This window comes from Prionailurus bengalensis, chromosome C2 (assembly GCF_016509475.1).
Source record: "Prionailurus bengalensis isolate Pbe53 chromosome C2, Fcat_Pben_1.1_paternal_pri, whole genome shotgun sequence".
NCBI lineage: Eukaryota > Metazoa > Chordata > Mammalia > Carnivora > Felidae > Prionailurus > Prionailurus bengalensis.
In genome coordinates, this window is record NC_057350.1 from 127,986,305 (window position 1) to 128,007,251 (window position 20,947).

At 38.3% G+C, this 20,947-nt stretch overlaps 1 protein-coding gene across 3 annotated transcripts in view; it reads right to left on the reverse strand.

Annotated features, from left to right (window-relative positions):
- PPP2R3A (protein phosphatase 2 regulatory subunit B''alpha) overlaps nucleotides 1-20,947 on the reverse strand; it is a 201,788-nt gene that overhangs the window by 100,375 nt on the left and 80,466 nt on the right. For all 3 annotated transcript variants that reach the window (XM_043595338.1, XM_043595340.1, XM_043595341.1), the window contains 3 exons: nucleotides 17,714-17,980; nucleotides 9,676-9,779; nucleotides 2,746-2,848 (listed from right to left, as the gene is read on the reverse strand). In XM_043595338.1, coding sequence (XP_043451273.1) covers nucleotides 2,746-2,848; nucleotides 9,676-9,779; nucleotides 17,714-17,980 — 474 coding nt within the window. The remainder of the gene's footprint in view (nucleotides 1-2,745; nucleotides 2,849-9,675; nucleotides 9,780-17,713; nucleotides 17,981-20,947) is intronic.

Genomic DNA, 20,947 nt, shown 5'->3' on the forward strand with positions numbered 1-20,947 from the left:
CCACAAACGTATGGCCAACTAATCTTTGACAAAGCAGGAAAGAATATCCAATGGAATAAAGACAGTCTCTTCAGCAAGTGGTGCTGGGAAAACTGGATAGCAACATGCAGAAGAACCTGGACCACTTTCTTACACCAGACACAAAAACAAACTCAAAATGGATGAAAGACCTAAATGCTAAGACAGGAAGCCATCAAAATCCTAGAGGAGAAAGCAGGCAAAAACTTCTTTGATCTTGGCTGCAGCAACTTCTTACTCAACAAGTCTCCAGAGGCAAGGGAAACAAAAGCAAAAATGAACTACTGGGACCCCATCAAAATAAAAAACCTTCTGCATAGCAAAGGAAACAATCAGCAAAACTAAAAGGCAACTGACAGAATGGGAGAAGATATTTGCAAACGACATATCAGATAAAGGGTTAGTATCCAAAATCTATAAAGAACTCATCAGTGTCAACACCCAAAAGAAACAAATAATCCAGTGAAGAAATGGGGAAAAGACATGAATAGACACTTCTCCAAGGAAGACATCCAGATGGCCAACAAGCACATGAAAAAATGCTCAACATCACTCATCATCAGGGAAATACAAATCAAAACCACAATGAGATACCACCTCACACCTGTCAGAATGGCTAACATTAACAACTCAGGCAACAACAGATGTTGGCGAGGATGCGGAGAAAGAGGATCTCTTTTGCATTGTTGGTGGGAATGCAAGCTGGTGCAGCCACTCTGGAAAACAGTATGGAGGCTCCTCAAAAAATTAAAAATAGAACTACCCTACTAGCCAGCAATTGCACTACTAGGCATTTATCCAAAGGATATAGGTATGCTGTTTTGAAGGGGCACAAGCACCCCAATGTTTATAGCAGCACTATCAACAACAAAGTATGGAGAGAGCCCAAATGTCAATCGATGGATGAATGAATAAAGAAGATGTGGTATATATAAACAATGGAGGATTACTCGCAAATCAAAAAGAATGAAATCTTGCCATGTGCAACTACGTGGATGGAACTCGAGGGTACTATGCTAAGCGAAATTAGTCCATCAGAGAAAGACAAATATATGATTTCACTCGTATGAGGACTTTAAGACATAGAACAGATGAACATAAGGGAAGGGAAGCAAAAATAATATTAAAACAGGGAGGGAGACAAAACATAAGAGACTCTTAAATATGGAGAGCAAACTGAGGGTTATGGAAGGGGTTGTGGGAGGGGGGATGGGGTAAATGGGTAAGGGGCATTAAGGAATCTACTCTTGAAATCAATGTTGCACATATGCTAACTAATTTGGATGTAAATTTAAAAAATTAAAAAAAAAACTTAATGTTTTGAACAGACATTTATCTAAAGAGACATATAGATGGCTAACAGACACATGAAAAGATGTTCAACATCATCAATCATCAGGGAAATACAAATGAAAACCACAGTGAGATATTACCTCACACCTGTAAGAACAGTTAAAATCAAAACAATAAATAAGAAGTGTTGGTAAGGATGTAGAGAAAAGGGAACCCTCATGTGTACTGTTGGTGGGAACGCAACTTTGTACAGCCACTATGGGAAACAGTATGGAGGTTCTTCAAAAAATTAAAAATAGAATTACCATATGACCTAGTAATTCTACTATTGGGTATTTACCCAAAGAATATGAAAACACTAATATGAAAAGATACATGCATCCCTATGCTTATTGCTGCATTATTTACAATAGCCAAACTATGGAAGCAACTCAAGTGACCACTGACTGATGAATGGATAAAGAACAGGTGGTATATATTTATATGTATGTGTGTATACACACACACACACACACACACACACACACACACACACACACACGAAATATTATGCAGCCATAAAAAAGAATTGAAACCTTGCCATTTGCAACATGAATGGACCTAGAGGGTATAATGCTAAGTGAAATAAGTCAATCACAGAAAGACAAACATTATACGATTTCACGCATATGTGAAACATGATTGTTGGGTGCACTTTTGATCTGTATGTTTTTTGTGTATATATTATATTTCAACAAAAAATTTACCAAAAAATGATGGCAGCCATGAATACAACTGAAAAAACAAAACAAAACAAACTATGTTAATATATTTTTCTGTCCTTCTTTAGGCATCTTCATGAACAGGTCAACAAAGATTTACTGGAACAACTAAAACAATGATAAGCATTCAACAGACATGAAAAGACAGACCTTAGCTTCAAGGAATTTGCAATCTGCTTAGGAAAGCCAAATATTTAGACATGAAATTAATAATATTAATAAGCAACATATCAGGCTATGAAGAATGCTATAGTAAAAAAAGATCCAATATTGGCATGTAACTGATTCTTATTGGAAGGCCTAGATGTAAATACTCCTCAAGTGGGCCCTTTCTGTTGGGCATAGGTCAATTAGGCCAAGTAGGCCAAATGTCTGGTTTCAGAAGGTGTTTCAATGTTTCCTGTGGTTAGACAAGGGGGAGGGTGAGTGGCACCCCTTTCTCTGCTTCAGTGGGAGTTGCCCTGTTTTATCTGTTTTATTAAAACTATAGGTTCTGTGTTAATTTTCATTTAACAAGAGGATTTTATTGCTAAAATGAGCTTGAAAGCCACTCTTCTACAAATCTGACTTCTAGATTTGTATATCTCAATTGACATATCTTACAGCTGAAAAATATTTAAAACCTCTGAAACTCTAAAAATAAAACCCATTTTTAGAAGGAAATGAAAATTACCTGAAGTAAAGGGATAAAATCCTCCTGTTCTAGAGAGTTGCAGCTGGGCTTTGCCAGGAGACAGATAAACTTAGAGGCATCATCATGATGGTTATTCAGCAACCTACAAAAGAGACAACTGCTTAGGAAGTCTGGCTACTGTGAACAATGTCTACAATATCAACAGTTGCTAATTTCAGCCTCAACTGAAGGCCATTTAGATCTAGAATCAAGTTCTCTCTTTTCAAAGATTAAGAAAGGGAATTTTCTACGTTCTTTTAAGTTTTTAAAGTTTATTTATTTATTTACTTACTTATTTGAGAGAGAATGAGAGAGAGCAAGCAGAAGGGAGGGCCAGAGAGAGAGGGAGAGAGAGAATCCCAAGCAGGCTCTGTACTGTTAGCACAGAGCCCAATGCTGGGCTTGAACTCACGAACTGTGAGATCATGATCCGAGCCAAAATCAAAAAGTCAGACGCTTAACCAACTAAGCCACCCAGGAGCCCCTCCATGCTCTTGATTTTGTCAAAGGGACACCTCAAGAAAAGCTCAATAACAAAATGGCATATTATTTTTGTAAAATGTTTCTGGGGCTAAGACCACAGGATCAACTAAACTAATTGCAGGGGAGGGAAAATGTCCATTCAGGGTTGGCACAGGACATCCAGGCCCAGAACTCTAGAGCTACCTGCCAGCCAGGAGAGAATATATCAGTTGGACTACTATGCACCACATAAGACAAAGACTTCTGTTTGCCCAGTTTGGCAGACATATTCAGGGCCCACCTGATAGGGGGTTTCTGAAATTAGACTTTGAAGGGCCAATAAAAAAAGAAAAAAAAAATGAATGAATGCCCTTTTAAGTCTTTAAGCTCTATGAATTCCTCATGCCCAACTAATACTGGACATTTCCATTTAGTAACTATACTCTGACAACAAAGTTAAAGTATCAAAAAACAAATTTTATATCTTCCCGTCAAAGCCAGTCCTTTTCCTGGACATCTATTTTTGTTAAAGGTGGAAATATCCAAATTATCTGGGCTTGAAATCTGAAGTCATTTTAAACTTATTTCTTTTCCTTATTTTATGCACATCCCATTAGTCTCCACATTTTCTTGTTTTTCTTCATTACATTTAGTGAATGCTAACTGTGTGCCACTTGTGTCTAGCCTTGAAGATACTTGGGATTCAGAGAAAATAAGACACAGTTCTGTGCTCTGTAAACAGTTTATAGTCTAGTGAGAGTGCTACACCATTAAGATTATACTTACATACTCAGGTTATACTCTGTCATGCGACAGAAGTAATAAGCATGGGTGTCATGGGAGGACACAAGAGGGCCAGTGAGATTCCCTAGAACTGGTAAGTAGAAAGAAGGATGCTGTGGGTCAGGAGGGCTGCAAGTACAAATGCCTGGTGTGAGAGTGTGTGGAATATTTTGGCAGCTACAAACACTGGGGTGGTAAGAAAAGAGGACATGAGCATATAGGATTGGCCTTTTTATGTTAGATCAGGAAGACTTGGCTTTGGCCTACTCCATGGAAGAATTTTAACTTGGACAGTGACAAGATCAGATGTGCTTTTCAAAAATATCAAGCAAAAATCCAACTATGGGCCTGAGCATGGATAGTAGCAGTGGGAGATGAAGACAAAGGGGAAAATCTGGTTGTAATGAGAAGGACAGGGTAGTTGATTGGTGTGGAGGGATGAAAGTAAGGGGAAGTCCGTAACAACTCCTAGGTTTCCAGCTTGGATCCCTAAGTGTTTGGAATACAGGATGGGAATACAGGAGTCCTTAGGAATATTTCCTCAAAATGTTTTATACAACCATTCCCTCTTTTCTAATGCCAGTGTACTTTTGAGTTCAGTAAGGGTCTTATTACTTCATGCTGAGACCAACAGAAGGAAAAGGGTCAAAACAGATTTCAGTGTTCATCCAACCTTAAAACACAGGCAATTCATTCCGAAACATTCTTTGATTATATAATCCTCTTTTTCAAAAATGTTCAGTAGCTCTCTACCACTTATACGAATAGTCTAACTGCCTCAGTTCAGCATTTAAGGCTCTCTGTAACTAGATGGGAGCCTGCCTACCTATCTACCTTACTGCTTTGCTAAATGAAACTTCCACTCCAGACAGCTGGCCTGGTCCATTATTCTCTAAGTGTGCCATGTGCATTCTTGCCTCTTTGCCATTTCTCATATGATTCTACTCTCCTAGAATACCATCCCTCTTGACTTTGCTATTGGAATGCTGGCTATTCTTTAAGGTTCAGCTAATAATGCAAGTCTTTCAAAAAGCCTTCTCTCATAACTAAATTCTTTACTGATCTTTGTACTGTTTAATTTATTGTATTATATTTACCATTGTACTATTAGTTTGTTTTTATTTCACTGGCACTTAAAGGGCAGACACAGTTATAGACAGGTCTTTTTTCTTCCTTAGCAGCCAGCACAGTGACTTTCACATAGAAGATTCTCAAAAAATGTTTGTGATTTAATGGATGTATACTTAAAAACTGACTTCATTTGTGATTATTAAAGTTATAGTATAATTTGTATATTAATTCTCCTTATCATTCTTTAGCATTCTCAAGGCCTCTACAGTTAAACATGTATACATTTCAGAAAAAGATTAGTATGTAATAAATGCTGATGGGAACCACCTCCTAGGATTAGAAAATGGTTGGGATGATCACAATAAAAAGGTGGTGAGATCTTTGTAAAGGAGCACTTTTATAAAGAAAGGATAGCACAGATGAGAGATACTCTGAGAGGAAAAAGGCAAATCAAGAATGGCTTTTTTCTGACCAGAAGCATGAAATAGAAAGAAAAGGTGAATTATGATTTCCAGCTGATGACAGTGGCCGGTAAACTCTATATGGAAGAGAAAAGGAGATAAATAAAAGTTGTGAAAGCTGGAGAAAGAAGGTAAACATAGCTATTTTAAACTGGTATCTTCCAGAGCTCTTAAAACAAAATACTGTTAAGAGACAAATCATACACTGACATTCAAAGGTAAGTGAAAATAAGGCATAACGAAGCTGGATCAATATTACTTGACTGACTGAGAGGATCTCTGCCACAAAGCGGGTAATCCAGGAACTCAAAAAAGCCATGGAGCAATGTCTTTCCCCTAAAAATGTAAAAATGTCCTGACTGTAAGAAAATAGATATCAGAGTATAGATATGAAATGGGCAATAAAGCAGGGAAAGGAGGGAGGGCAGAGGCAGGGGAACAAGAGCCCATTAAGGTGTTCATCCTCAAAACATTAGGAGGAGGGCTAGGAAGCCTCCATCCCATGAGTACTGGGATAGCAGGGAAATTATTTCTTGTTATTCTGTGACTTTTACATGTGACTTCACTTTTCAAGAATATAAAGAGCCTATTATGGGAGCAAGTCAGCTTGTGTATGCATATGCCAATATGTTTAAATTCTATGTCATTATTTCCCAGTAATATTTTGTAGTTGAAAGCTTTAATGTACTATATTTAAGCCCAAGTCACCTTATGCAAAGGGCAAAATTGGTAAAAAAAAAAAAAAAAAAAAAATTGCAAAAATAAACACACGTCTTCTTCAAGATCAGTATGATAACTCAAACCATCATGCTCAGCTGCTTAGTCTCCCCAAATAGCCATATCTGGGTCTCCCTTAAAGCACCTCTGCTTTTAAAAGGCATTTTATTACTATTTTTAATTATTTTATTTTATTCTATTCTATTTTGAGAGAGCGCATGAGCAGGGGAAAAGGGCAGAGGGAGAGAGAGAATCTTAAGCAGGCTCCAAGGTCAGCACAGAGGGTAACCCAGGCCTGGATCCCACAACCCTGGGGTCATGACCTGAGCAAAAATCAAGAGTTGGATACTCAACCAACGGAGCCACCAAGGCATCCCTTAAAAGGCATTTTAAAAGCCAAGATACAGACTCTTAACAACAGAGAACAAACTGGTGGTTACCAGGGGTGACAGTGGTAGAGGGATGGGTGAAATAGGTGATGGGGGTTTAAAGAGGGCACTTTTTGTGATAAGCCCATGCTGAATGGTAGTGTTGTACACCTGAAACTACTATCACACTGTATGTTAACGAACTGGAATTTAAATAAAAACATAAAAACATAAAAACATAAAAACATAAAATAAAATAAAATAAAATAAAATAAAATAAAATAAATAAAAGGCATTTTAAGAACGCCGAAAGGAGCTCCCACTAGAGGGTGCTCCAACCATTTTAGTGTGGGTCATAAAATAAGACTAATATACAGACATACACTTAATCTAGTCACAGAAATGTTTTTTTCAAATGAAAAAAAGACAGGGACAGTTAGTCATGCTGTATGACTTCATAAACAGTCTCCTGTAGTTACCTAAAATGAAGAGTTGTGCTTTGTGTCTTTTTTCCCCTTTGCCTTTTGTAAAAATATCCTTTCCCTAGAGATAAAATTAAAATGATCCATCTCAATAAAAGAACACAGCTAGGGGCGTCTGGGTGGCTCAGTCGGTAAGCGTATGACTTCAGCTCAGGTGATGACCTCATGGTTTGTGAGTTTGAGCCCTGCATCAGGCTCTGCACTGACAGCTCAGAGCCTGGAGCCTGCTTCAGATTCTGTGTCTCCCTCTCTCTCTGCTCCTCCTCCACTCACACTCTCTCAAAAATGAATAAATATTAAAAAAAAAAAAAAAAAAGGACACAGCTGTTGTGGCTGCTGCTGCTCTACCTACCAACATAAATGTCCACCTTTTCAGTGACACAGTCTTAAGACAAAAAACCTGGCTGTTATTAAGATTATGTGGTTAACTACAGGTAACTCAAGTTGGTTAACAGTTTTCCTTTGCTATAGTCACCCTTTGGCTCACAAATGTAGGGTTCTAGAATATTCAGAATGACCTAAAATAATTACTTCTTTCTGGCTCTAATCTCTTCTGGAATAGACTACTTCCTTTTTTTTCAATCTCTCAGCTTACTCAGTTTTTTTCTGAAACAATTATAACTCACTTCTTGCCGCTTTCACAGATTGTTAGATGACCAACAATGCTGATCTCAATGGCTAAAGGTACCTCTGACAAGAGTTGTGCAGCATCTATATTCTTTCTACCCTTGGTTCATACTGCATCCACCTAAGGCTTTTTCAGGGCCTGATATTTACCAGGGTGAAAGAAGTTAGCTGAACAAAAGTTAGAACATGTATACATTTCAAGTTCTTTAATTCGGCTACTGTTACATGCTAATTTAAAATAACAATAATAATTAACACATAATTGGACCACCCAGCTAAAGTCTTGGCTTTACTGGTGGGAAAAGCAGAGGGAATCCAAGCTGACTTCTCTACTGTTCAGGCCCAAGGCTCTATTTCCTTCCTGTAGGTTCTAGGCTGCCAGAAATACTGATGATAAATACCCTAAGGGGAAATGCCAATTCTTTTGCTGGTTCACTCCTGTTAATTAGTGCTTTTATGCTATTTCTAGCCTCTAATGAATTCCCTGACTTTTATGACTACTTATCAACACATTTAAAAAAAAAAAAGGTATTTCTTACATTTTATCCAGCAGTTTTCTATTTGCTATAGGAGACATGGAATGGTGATCATGACACTGACTTTGAAGTGTCAACTAGATAGTGTATGAGGAATGATTCTCCTAGGGCCCTTTTAGTTCTTGGTATTCAGACAACTTAGAACTATTCCCTGTAACAAAATGACTAAAATTCACCTGGAAAACATGAAGCATTTTAACATTTAGCATTGGTATGGTTCTTTAACAAAAAGTTCATTAACTGATAGGAGTTCTATATACTCTTATAGCTGTTGTTCTAATGTAATGCAGAAAGACCTTGGTGAACTCAACTTGCCGCTAGATTTTTAAAAATAAGAATACACTTATCAATCACCTACTATTCTCAAGCATTATACTGCTAAGGGCTTTTTAGGTGGCATGAAGGGAACAGAAGGAATCTGTGTGCTGAATTTTGCTATTATATGTTGATTTTAAGTAATAATAATGATGACGACAATGAGGATAACAGGTGAATGGCATTTCCCAATAGTTTACCAGGAAGGGTATCTAGCCCAAAAAATGTGAGCAGAACACATGTAAACAAGGCTATAAACATATATAAAGAAGTCCGGTCAGTTAAGAGGTAGAAGGGGCAAGCTGTGACATTCTCTTAAAATGTATAAATATATCAAGAAATAACTTATAAAGAAGAAGGAAGAAAAAAAAAAGAAGGTTAAAATGAAAGAAAACTTGTCAGAGGTGAAACAGGTGATGGGGATTAAGAGTACACTTATGATGATCCATGACATCATAAACTTGAGCTGAAATCAGGAGTTGGACACTTAACCGATTGAGCCAACCAGGCACCCCCGGAAGCTGTATTTTTCACATGACACATATGGTCTGCTCCCCTTAAAGGAGAGTCTACTTTTTTAAAGCTTAATTTTGAGAGAGAGAGAGAGCGAGCGAGCGCACACACGGGAGTGGGGTAGGGGCAGAGAGAGAGAAAGACAGAGTGAGTTCCAAGCAGGAACTGCACTGTCAGCATAGAGCCTGACATGGGTCTTGAACTCATAAACTGTGAGATCATGACCTGAGCTGCAATCAAGTCAAGCACTTAACCTACTGAGTCACCCAGGTGCCCTGAGGAGACTCTACTTTTATGCCACTGCTACCAGAGTCAAATTCTAAGACCCAAATTTAACAAGTAAAACTAAGAAACTATCAAAGAGTTACTAAAAAGGTATCTTTGAAGATCTCTTTCACTGATTAGAGACATGTAGATAAAGATTATGGAAAAAATTTGTGTGGTTATAAATAAGTGTGAATCACTGAATTTTACTTGTTGAAATAAAGGGTAAAGAAAAATTAATGAATGTGTAAAATAAGTGACCTTTATAAAGCACCTTGTGAGAACCAGACAATTCTTTGCCTAGCCCTGGAGTGACTGGTTGTATACTTACTTTCTCCACATGGCAACGAATGACTGTGCGGACACAAATCCTGTCCTCTCTCCCCCTGCAGCCCGGAACATGGGGGCTTTCCAATAAAGAGGACAGCCACAGAGCTGCAAATAAAACACAAATACAGTGTAAGCCAAGGGGTGTTGAAATGATGACACAGCCAAACAATGGGCCTTTGTGGCTTTTAGCCTTTGTGTCACAGGTCCTTGAGGGAGCCAAACTGGGGCAGAAGCAAATACATCAGCTATGGTAGATTCAGAAAGAGACAGAGGGGAAACAAGAAGATTCCATGTTTAATGAAGGAAATGGAAATCCATCTGACCTTTTCTCCAAGATCATCTACAGTGATATGTCTTTCCCTTTCCTGATAAAGTAACCAGTCTCCCTTCCTACCACTCTCACATCATATATTTTCTACCTTCGAAAAAGAAAAATGACTGAATGTCATGGTTGTATATGTCCCACAGCCAGCCACATTTAATACTTGGTCACTGGTATTAATATACTCTCCCACACATCTCCCTCTCTCCTTTGCCTATTATGTTATTAAGCCCCAGGGTCAGGAAGAACTGGAAAAGTCTAGATTGCTCAAGAAAATAGCCATCTAATTAAAAAAAAATTTTTTTTAAATATTTACTTATTTTTGAGATACAGATAGAGAGAGAGACAGCATGAGGGGGTGAGGGGCAGAGAGAGAGGGAGATACATTATCTGAAGGAGGCTCCAGGGTCCGAACTGTCAGCACAGAGCCTGATGTGGCGCTCGAACTCATCAACCACAAGATCATGACCTGAGCCTAAGTCGGAGGCTTAACCAACTGAGCCACATAGGCACCAACTCCCCCCAACTCTGCGCCGCCACCCAATTTTTTTTGTTTAGTGTTTATTTATTTTTGAGAGAGAGACAGAACATGAACAGGGGAGGGGTAGAGAGAGAAAGAGAAAGAGAGAGAGAGAGAGAGAGAGAAAATCCAAAGCAGACAGGCATCTATTTTAAATGGTTATAATTCAGGTAAAAGATTAAAGATAAAAACCAAACGCTATCATTTATTTATATATTAGAAGCAACCACAAATGACTACATATAATAAAAGCCTTAGGAGGTGCTGGGAATGAATATGAAACTATAATACTCTAAAAGGTGTTGATTTTGTTTCTTCAATAAAAAGCTATTCCTTTCTGGCACAAAAACAGACACATAGACCAATGGAATAGAATAGAAACCCCAGAACTAGACCCACAAACGTATGGCCAACTCATCTTTGACAAAGCAGGAAAGAACATCCAATGGAAAAAAGATAGCCTCTTTAACAAATGGTGCTGGGAGAACTGGACAGCAACATGCAGAAGGTTGAAACTAGACCACTTTCTCACACCATTCACAAAAATAAACTCAAAATGGATAAAGGACCTAAATGTGAGACAGGAAACCATCAAAACCTTAGAGGAGAAAGCAGGAAAAGACCTCTCTGACCTCAGCCGTAGCAATCTCTTCCTCGACACATCCCCAAAGGCAAGGGAATTAAAAGCAAAAGTGAATTACTGGGACCTTATGAAGATAAAAAGCTTCTGCACAGCAAAGGAAACAACCAACAAAACTAAAAGGCAACCAACGGAATGGGAAAAGATATTCGCGTATGACATATCGGACAAAGGGCTAGTATCTAAAATCTATAAAGAGCTCACCAAACTCCACACCCGAAAAACAAATAACCCAGTGAAGAAATGGGCAGAAAACATGAATAGACACATCTCTAAAGAAGACACCCAGATGGCCAACAGGCACATGAAAAGATGTTCAGCGTCGCTCCTTATCAGGGAAATACAAATCAAAACCACACTCAGGTATCACCTCACGCCAGTCAGAGTGGCCAAAATGAACAAATCAGGAGACTATAGATGCTGGAGAGGATGTGGAGAAATGGGAACCCTCTTGCACTGTTGGTGGGAATGCAAATTGGTGCAGCCGCTCTGGAAAGCAGTGTGGAGGTTCCTCAGAAAATTAAAAATAGACCTACCCTATGACCCAGCAATAGCACCGCTAGGAATTTATCCAAGGGATACAGGAGTACTGATGCATAGGGCCACTTGTACCCCAATGTTCATAGCAGCACTCTCAACAATAGCCAAATTATGGAAAGAGCCTAAATGTCCATCAACTGATGAATGGATAAAGAAATTGTGGTTTATATACACAATGGAATATTACGTGGCAATGAGAAAAAATGAAATATGGCCTTTTGTAGCAACGTGGATGGAACTGGAGAGTGTGATGCTAAGTGAAATAAGCCATACAGAGAAAGACAGATACCATATGGTTTCACTCTTATGTGGATCCTGAGAAACTTAACAGGAACCCATGGGGGAGGGGAAGGGAAAAAAAAAAAAAAAAAGAGGTTAGAGTGGGAGAGAGCCAAAGCATAAGAGACTGTTAAAAACTGAGAACAAACTGAGGGTTGATGGGGGGTGGGAGGGAGGGGAGGGTGGGTGATGGGCATTGAGGAGGGCACCTTTTGGGATGAGCACTGGGTGTTGTATGGAAACCAACTGGTCAATAAATTTCATATAAAAAAAACTATTTCTTTCAATTAATTATACTCTTACAAGAAAGACTTCTTATCAAATTTACCTACTTTTTTCCTAGAGGGAAAATTCTTTTAAGTAATAATATCTAAATAATAGCAGAGAAATAGTCTCTGAATGTTCTCAATTTTGTATATGCACATAAAACATACTCCCAAATTTGGAACCCTTCAAAGAGGTGTATCTTGTAATTAAAGACAGTCTTATTATTCATATTAGACACAGAATCTGTTGAGCTTTCATCATTCTAAAAATGGAAGCTTTTCCTTTGGCGGCTCACTAGATGTGAATCCATACTGGATTCTAGAGAAGCTGTTCCTGGTGTGAGGTCTCAGTGCATGTGGAATCACCACAGAAGCCGGAAGAGTATCTCATCTGAGATAATGACTCTGAGTTATGATGACAGAACACCCAAGGTTGCTGGATTCACGTCGGAGATGAGGATATGGAAGGTGAAATTCAAGCCATAGGAGCTAAGTACAGGGCAGAATTAAGAGGCTGCTCCTGCCGGGGCCACTAAAGCAAGCATGTTCTGCAAACAGGGTAGACCTTAAGATTTCTTAAGTCCAAAGGTCAAATACCACCAATGAGGTCGAGAATGAGGGAAAGGTGTTGCTTAGCAACCAAATGGATTTTGTTTATTGTGTAAATTATGATTGCCAAAGTACAAAGCTCACAATTAATATCCTTTGGGTGGTAAACTGTCAAATCCACTTTCCAATTCTCCCTTTCATGCAGAATGGTAGTTTGCCAAGAAAATGTTCTTAGATATGACAAGCTACTGGCAACTGCTAGGAAAGCTTAAAAGAATAGTCTGCATTATAAAGGCAAGAGTGTAGAGCCCCAAACGGAGAAAGTACATAGAGGGAGAGATTGGAACTGGCTTGCCAAAGTGCTTGAAACTCCCACCATTATAGTCACTCATGGATTTTTTAGAATTGGAAGGGGTCAGGAATCTTCTAGCTCAACTTCAGGAAGTGGTTACCATTCTTAGCTGAAACACTACCTGGGGCTGTGTGCTGACTACATCCTGTGGGGCTACTTTCACTATTAAACAACTTTCTTTCGCTTGAATTATACTCTTTTCTCTAGAAGACTTCTGTTAAAATGCATACATGTCAGCTCCTAAGGAATAGTAAGTGACAGAGAGACCGACACATAAATTTCTATGTCAAAGGCAAAATCAAAGGCAAAATTCTAAGAGATAATGTATAGAATGGATATGTTTTAAAATAGATTGGTAAGGGCTGGCCTATTTTTCTCATAGTGGGGTACCCTAAGTAGCCATGTATTAGGCAGCAGGAGAGTATTAGTCCTTGGAGAAAATGACAAAGGAAAAAAATGCAATGCAGATGTTACACTTTGGTTACTTAAAAAAATGTATGGCCGGCTGCACCTGCTCAAAAATCAAAGAATTAAGATAAAGGGAGCCAGGAGATCAATAAGAAGCCCAAAAAAGTAAATGATATTAATCCGAGGGCAGCAGAACAGAGACTTTAACAGAGGAGAGAACAAGTCAGTGTCAAGACTTTTTGCAAAGGAAAAGAATGGATGACAAGTGGGGATATGGAGAGATACAGAAAATGGGGTTAGGAAACTCAGATTTAGGGGAGGTACCAAGAGTCAGTCTATGGTAATCAAAGTTGCTGGAGCAAGGAAAACTGAACATGTATAATTTGATCGAAGAATGGCCCAACAACATAAAGAATTGAAAGCAAGTTGTTTAATGAGTCACACAGGAAGAGATGATTACCTAACATGTGCAGTGTTCTTTAACATTTTAAAATGTTATTTCATTCGATCATCACATGATCCCCACGAAGAAGAGGGCAGGTATTTTCAGCCCATACTGTAGACGAAGAAATAATGGTACAGAGAAGTTGGCTTACAGGACACAGGCATGACAGGTCAAGGCAGTGCTCCCTCAGCCAGAAAAAAGGAGCTGACAGTGTATGGTTCAGAAGACAGCCTCACTCTTCTTCCTCAACCTCCTGCTAGAGGCCAAAACTCAATGGCGAGTCTTCTGGCCCAGTCTCTAACAAGCACGTTTCTTACTGTTCTTCAATGTATGTTCCTACACTGCTTTTCTCTTAGATTCATTCTCTAGATTAATTTCTTCTCTGTCATCACTTAGAGCTGTGGAAACAAGTACAAACTACACACTGAGAATTTAATCAGAAATTGCGATTAACTTCTCTAGGGCTGTTTGAGGTCAAAGATGAATGAGCTAAACTTCACCAACAGATGCAGATTTCATAAACATAGCGTTTTCTTTGCACTTCAAAAAAAAAAAAAAAAAAAGACCCCAGTCCCTACAGCTACACTTAAGTGGCACTAAGAGTGGATTGCAAACTCAAGCTGGCCTTCCAAAGAGCTTTATAGACTACAAGAATTCAGAGAAGTGTTCACTGATTGCTCCAACCCCCTCTTGCTTCATTGTCCCTTAAAGGCTGTCTTTCTTCTCCTTTACCTACAACCAGCTTGTCATGAGAATGCAAGCACGTGCAGCACAGGTGCTACAGGCATAGAGTCCACTGCCTAGTGTCAGAGAAGACCAATCTGCATAGTAAAACATAACTGAAAACAGGACTGCTTCGTGCATGTTAAGAGCCACAGCCAACTAAATGCTGGATGAAATGTGGATTAGCTAAATGGAAGAAATGATTAACTAAACTTTTTAAATAAATGATTTTTAGCTATACTTGTGGTGAGCATAGCATAATGTATAGGCTTGTCAAGTCACTATGTTGTACACCTGAAACTAATATCTAACACTATGTGGCAGCTATACCTCAACAGTAACAAAAATAAAAAAATAAATGATCTAAAACATGAAGAGGCAAAATCCAATAAAATGAACTAATAGAGTAAGGCAAAACAAAACAAAACAAGACAAACCAATACACTTGTGATACCTACTGAGGTTACTATGTACCCATCTTCATTTTTATATGCAATGTTAGTTTTAACTTTCTGAAGTATGACCAGTTTACCCTGCTGCGTGAGCTGACAATTAAGGTCTAAGAGCAATGAACACAAATGCCTGGTACTCATGAAGGGAATGGAGGGCTATAATCAAGTATGATTCAGACAAGTTATTCAGACAGTACATGTATACTGGTTATTGTGCCACATGACAATTTGGTGTAAGCGGTACATTGTTATATGTTACGATTACCAGGGCTAAACACAATTTTTAAATTTCTCTATGTTGTCAGCTTCAACACTGGCAGTTTTTCCTGATATCACATACGGATTGATCCTCATTACCTAGAAAGAGCAAAGTCCTTCCTCTGACTCCCCAGCATGCACAGACCCCTACCCTGACTGGACTGCATTCTTTCCTACACCTTTCTTGACCATCTGTGGAGTCCTTAGCTTTTCTGCTCTCTTCTCACTGAACCATGGAGCAGGGCAAGGGCTACCACAACACAGGGGTGGGAGGACCAGAGTAGGAGTGGGGAGACAAGGCAACAGAAAGGCAGAGGAGAATAGGATCCTCAGCCAGGGGTTGGGAATATTCAGAGGAAGGCTGAAGTCCTACAGGACTTGTATTCCAAACACAACAGGCTATAGGTCTCTGTCAGTGAGGCACTAAATGCCATCTGGATTGGCTTTCCAGATGTGGTGAGCCCAGCACAGCACCAGGGAACTACTATGTCCCTTAATCTGGACAGTTTCTCCTTGTCTGCCTGCCTGAAACAGTCCATGTAACTGCCTGTTTCTCTCTCACAGTCTCCAGGTTAGAAATAACCCTGTTTGACATTTATGCAGTTAACATGTTATCTCTAAATGTAGATTTCATTCAGCCTTGCTGAATTCTGTCTTTTGGATTTAGATTCATGGTTCCAGCCCATTCAGATAATTTACCATCTTGGCTCATAGAGTGGCCATCTCTCAAAGCTTTGGGTAAGAAAATGCCAGTGCCCTGAAAGAACCTGTGATTTATTTGGGTGGATACTGACTGGAAGTTTGCTAATGGTATGTTAGCATATGTTCAGGGGAGATAACATATGGTATAAACAGCACAACGCCAGGAGTTGGAGGACTTGTCTCCTGACGTGTGCTAGTTCTGTGACTTCAGGTACTCATGGGACTTTAGTTTCCGCATGTCTAAAATAAGTAGAGATAGGTGAGCTCTTATTTTTGCAATGTCAGTTTACTTTTCATTAGAAACATCTGAGGGATCAACAAGCAAGTTCTAAGATGGGGGGTGGTGAACAAAGGGGGAATAAAAGAATTCCTTTTCACTTCCCCTAAAACCACTCTATTTACAAATTATTTAATAGTAGTAGCAAATGTTCTGACAGCAGGTAGAGAAAAGGACAGGGCATGACTGGAGTAGGGATTTGGGGACTTCTCCAAAGACATGATAGAAGTTAGGTCTTAAAAGATGGGTTATGTGGGGGTTGTCAGGAGTGGAAGCCCATTTTGGAAGGGAGAAGTATGAGAGCCCAAACGCAGAGGCATGCCTGTGGGAGGGCAAGTAGGTCAGGCTCATGCAGGTAATAGTAGTTTGGGCTTTATCTTCAAGATCAGTAGTTTCCAAACTTGAAAATATTATTCCTGAAAGTAGGGGAACTGTGAAAGTGTGCATGGGGTCTTGGGACCTTCAACTTGGTCTCCTACTTGCCCACATGCAAACCTTAGTCTACTAAATCCTTCTGCCTCTTGCAGCACCACCTGAAACCACTGCTAAATCCTGAGATATGATCTGACTCTTCAATTTACATGCATGATAAAAATAAAACCCAAACAGAACAAAGTACTGCTATAGATGGGAGGAATCCCTGAATACTGCTGAGCGAGGGAATGGCATGATCAAATAAAATCGGATTCTCTGCCCAGTATTAATTGTTCTAGGAGACTGGAGATGGAGGATCCACTTACTGAAGATATTCAGTTGTCCTAGCATGAGAGGCTAAGATCTTAATTAGAAGCAGGTGCGTATACTGGAAAATATTAAAGACTTGGTTCCTAGTGGAAAATCCATTTATTTCTGAGTAGAATTAGTGTTGAGCTGGCCCAATCATTCCTTGCCTGGCTCAGGGAAGAGTTATGATTAATGGGTAAGAACGAAAAAAGATTCATATTCAATACGAGGAAAAATTTTCCAACAAGTAAGGATATTTAATAATGAAACAGGTTGTTTGGCAAGATAGTGAGCTTCTGGTCACTGAAAGCATTCAAGCAGAGAATGAATTTATGTGTTAATGATGTCATGGGTGGAATTCCTATCTTAAATGGGAAGATGGACTAGAAGACCACTAAGATTTTTTTCAAACTTATGAGTTCCATGAAATAGGACCACAGATGATATATCAGGATCAAATACATTTTTTCAACATAGGAAAAAACCTAGCCATGCTTAAAAGGAGAGCAAAGAGGCAGTGAAGAGAGGAAGATTGGGATTGCTAGAGAAAGAGAGATTATACATTATTTAGTAGTTATATTACCTTTGCAATTTTTCCCATTTCATAGATGTCTGCTTTCTGATCTTCAATATCCATGAAAGCAGTTTCAATTTTGCTTAGAGTCTGTTCATGGTTACTGCAGGCATCTGGGAGTCCTTCAGGAAAGTAGAACCGTGGAATGTTTATGGACAATGGTGCATTCACAACATTATTCACATGAGGAACAGGGGAGAGAGGTCGGGGACTACTTGGAAAGGTGGCTGTAGGTGGAAGTGGTGTTCCAGGTTTCTTTTCTGGTTTATTTTGAATCTGGAAGGAGAATGTGATTATGAAACACAGAAATTCTAAACAGCATATACTTCTTGAAAGTCCTCACCAGTAACAAGAAGTTGGGCATAAATACAAGCAGCCACAATTAGAGACAGTAAGAGCTCACTCTACTGTAGAGGATGATAAGTGTGCTTCTAGGGAATGCCTATCCATACTAAATAAATACATTAATTTTCTGTCAATACCTGAGTTTACACAGATTTATGCTTTAAAAATCCTACAGTACATTTCCCATCAATTATGTGCCAGATATTTAAGAGTAATGTTAGTTGACACATTAAGAATCTCAAGCTGTATTCTTAGTCTGTTGGAAAAGGAAATAATAAATCCTTTTTGAAGACTATTCTTCACCTTTCTGCATATTTCTACCTCTCCTTCAACAGGCAGACAGAATAAGTTCTTTCAAAATACATAAATCTAAAATGTATTGGTCGGGGGTATCCTTTTACCTTTTTCTCTCTAGTTTGACTTTGTCTAGGTAAAATCACTGCCAGTCCATGATGCAGAGAAAAGTCTTGTGAAGAAAATTAAAGCATTTTAGTTTCGGGATATCTTCCACCAGACTGATTTACTTGCCCCTTGGGGCATGCCATTTTTTTTTCCATGATACACATTACTCTCATTTTTGGTAACCTCTAAGAGGCAAGGATCATGGTCATTAATTTCATCACGGCCAAACCCCATTCATAGCTTATTACCTCACTTATAGTTTATATCATTCCTTTTTCCAAAAAGGATTTGATGTGTTATGCCATATGGAGACATGAGAAAGGAGAGAGCATAAAAGTGAGGTAGGGGAGGGAGGAGGGCAATGAGGAGATTAAGATTATCCATGATTTAGGGGAGGGGAGGTACACTAACATTCAGGTAGAGGACTACTTTATCAATGAGGACTAAATTTAGTTCTGAGCTTCCTAACAGAAAAAGCAAAAGAGATTCCATGAAGATTTTCAGAGTTTTAATTTCTTCTCTTAATTTTGACCAAATTATCTATCAAGGCGCATGAGCATGGCATTGTGTTATATACTACATGAAGTATGAGAGATGGACATGACTGTTAACTACCATGAACACAAAATATTACTCAAATATTTTCTTTAAATTGTGCTAATGCCATTCCTAAAATTTGAATAATGATTTATCTGAAGTAGTAGATCTGAATATCATATTTCCTTTTGACATATGGGCTCATAACATGATCTTTACATTCAGGATAAAAATCTTGGCTACCCTTGAAAAGCATGAGTATTAGAGGAAGATAAACATCACTCACACAAATATGTGATTTAATCTGCTTTTGTCATACATGGCCCGTCTCAGGTTAATATCTGACACTAATACATAGAATGGAGTCTGCTCATACATTGCTACTACTGGGGACATTAAAGTCCAGTTGGTCATACCACGACTTTACTGCAGTATCAGAATGTCACCCCTATAAAGCAAAGTCAAGGAAGAAATGGCAAAGAGAGAAGTGAGGCTCATGAAATATGAAAAGCTTAACAGAAAACAGTGATGCTTAGCTTCTGTGACCTCAGGAAAGTTACTTTACCTTTTAGAATTTTGGTAATAAAGCAGATTATAACCCCTACTTCTTAGAAGTTGTTGTGAAGATTACAGGAAATTACAGGAAGTAACATAGGTAAAAGGTCCAGAACAGTGCTAGGCATAGATATGTCCTTATTTAAGAAAATGAGTCATAAGGCCAAAGCATGAGATTCTCAAAAGATTAAACATAATTTAGCATGATCCTTCAGATTCAATAATAAATAAAATAATCATTTACATTTGTAAAACACTTTAAAGTTTACAAGCCACCTCTGATTTAACAAATTGATAATCTATTCTAAGTAAACATTTCTCTCTGCTTTAATGCTAAATCTGTATATATTACACAGTCCCAGGAGTCAAGAACAGTAGACACTGTTCCTCAACTTCTACAAGAAGGCATATAATTCTTCAGGGGGCTTTACATTTATATATAAATAGGTCATTTATATCACTGTCATTCCCTTTCTATTATTCTATGCTGAAAGAGGTTTATGAGACTACAAGTATACAATCATGAAAATTCTTTTTTTCTTTCCCCAAAATGTTTCCCATGATGTGACATCCTGGGCAGTTATAACCATAGGATTAAGACCACTGGTGCCAGTGTGGATGAAGCCCAATTGTTTCGTGAGCACATGCTAGTGGAGAAGGTTTAGAACAAGACCTTCTATATTAACTCTACACTTTTACTTTGACAGAAATAAGTAACAATTGAGAACAAACCCTGGCTACCTGTCACGGTTTTTATTTAAAGGGGAAATACTCAATTATATAAGGTACCTTCTTCTCCTTACTGTATTTCTTAACATGAAGCAATTCACTGATTGGCAAGTATTTATCAATTCATAGGTTAATCCATATTTAATAAAATTGATGTTAATACTTAAAAGGGAAAAAAAAGGATGCATTTATTTTGTACTTTTATGTGTTATCAGTTTCCTTTCCACTGAATTCAATGAAAGACACATAATCTAGTTTAATAAAACTGACCTTTATAAATATTATAGATTAAAAGACAATAATGCGAAATTTGTCAGATTTACTGGCAAGTTTAGCATCTGCTCATTTTGAATTAAACTGTATCATTCAAATTTAGAAACAGCATTAATATAGAACTAGCTAGGTAAAATATCTCAATTCTACATTTCAGTTTTAGCCTATAAACATAGTATCATTTAGATATCCTTACACTATTATGTCATTGTAGCATTTCCAATATTTGACCATTTTTGACTCTTTTTTTTTTTTAAAGCAACTTCATATGGTTCACTCAATTTAAAAGTACCCTGGATCAGAATAACTATAAAACTATGGTTTCTTGTTGGATTCTGGGTGACCATCACTTATATGACCCTTGATTTGTATTGTATTCAAGGTGAGGCAAGTTGTTTAGTA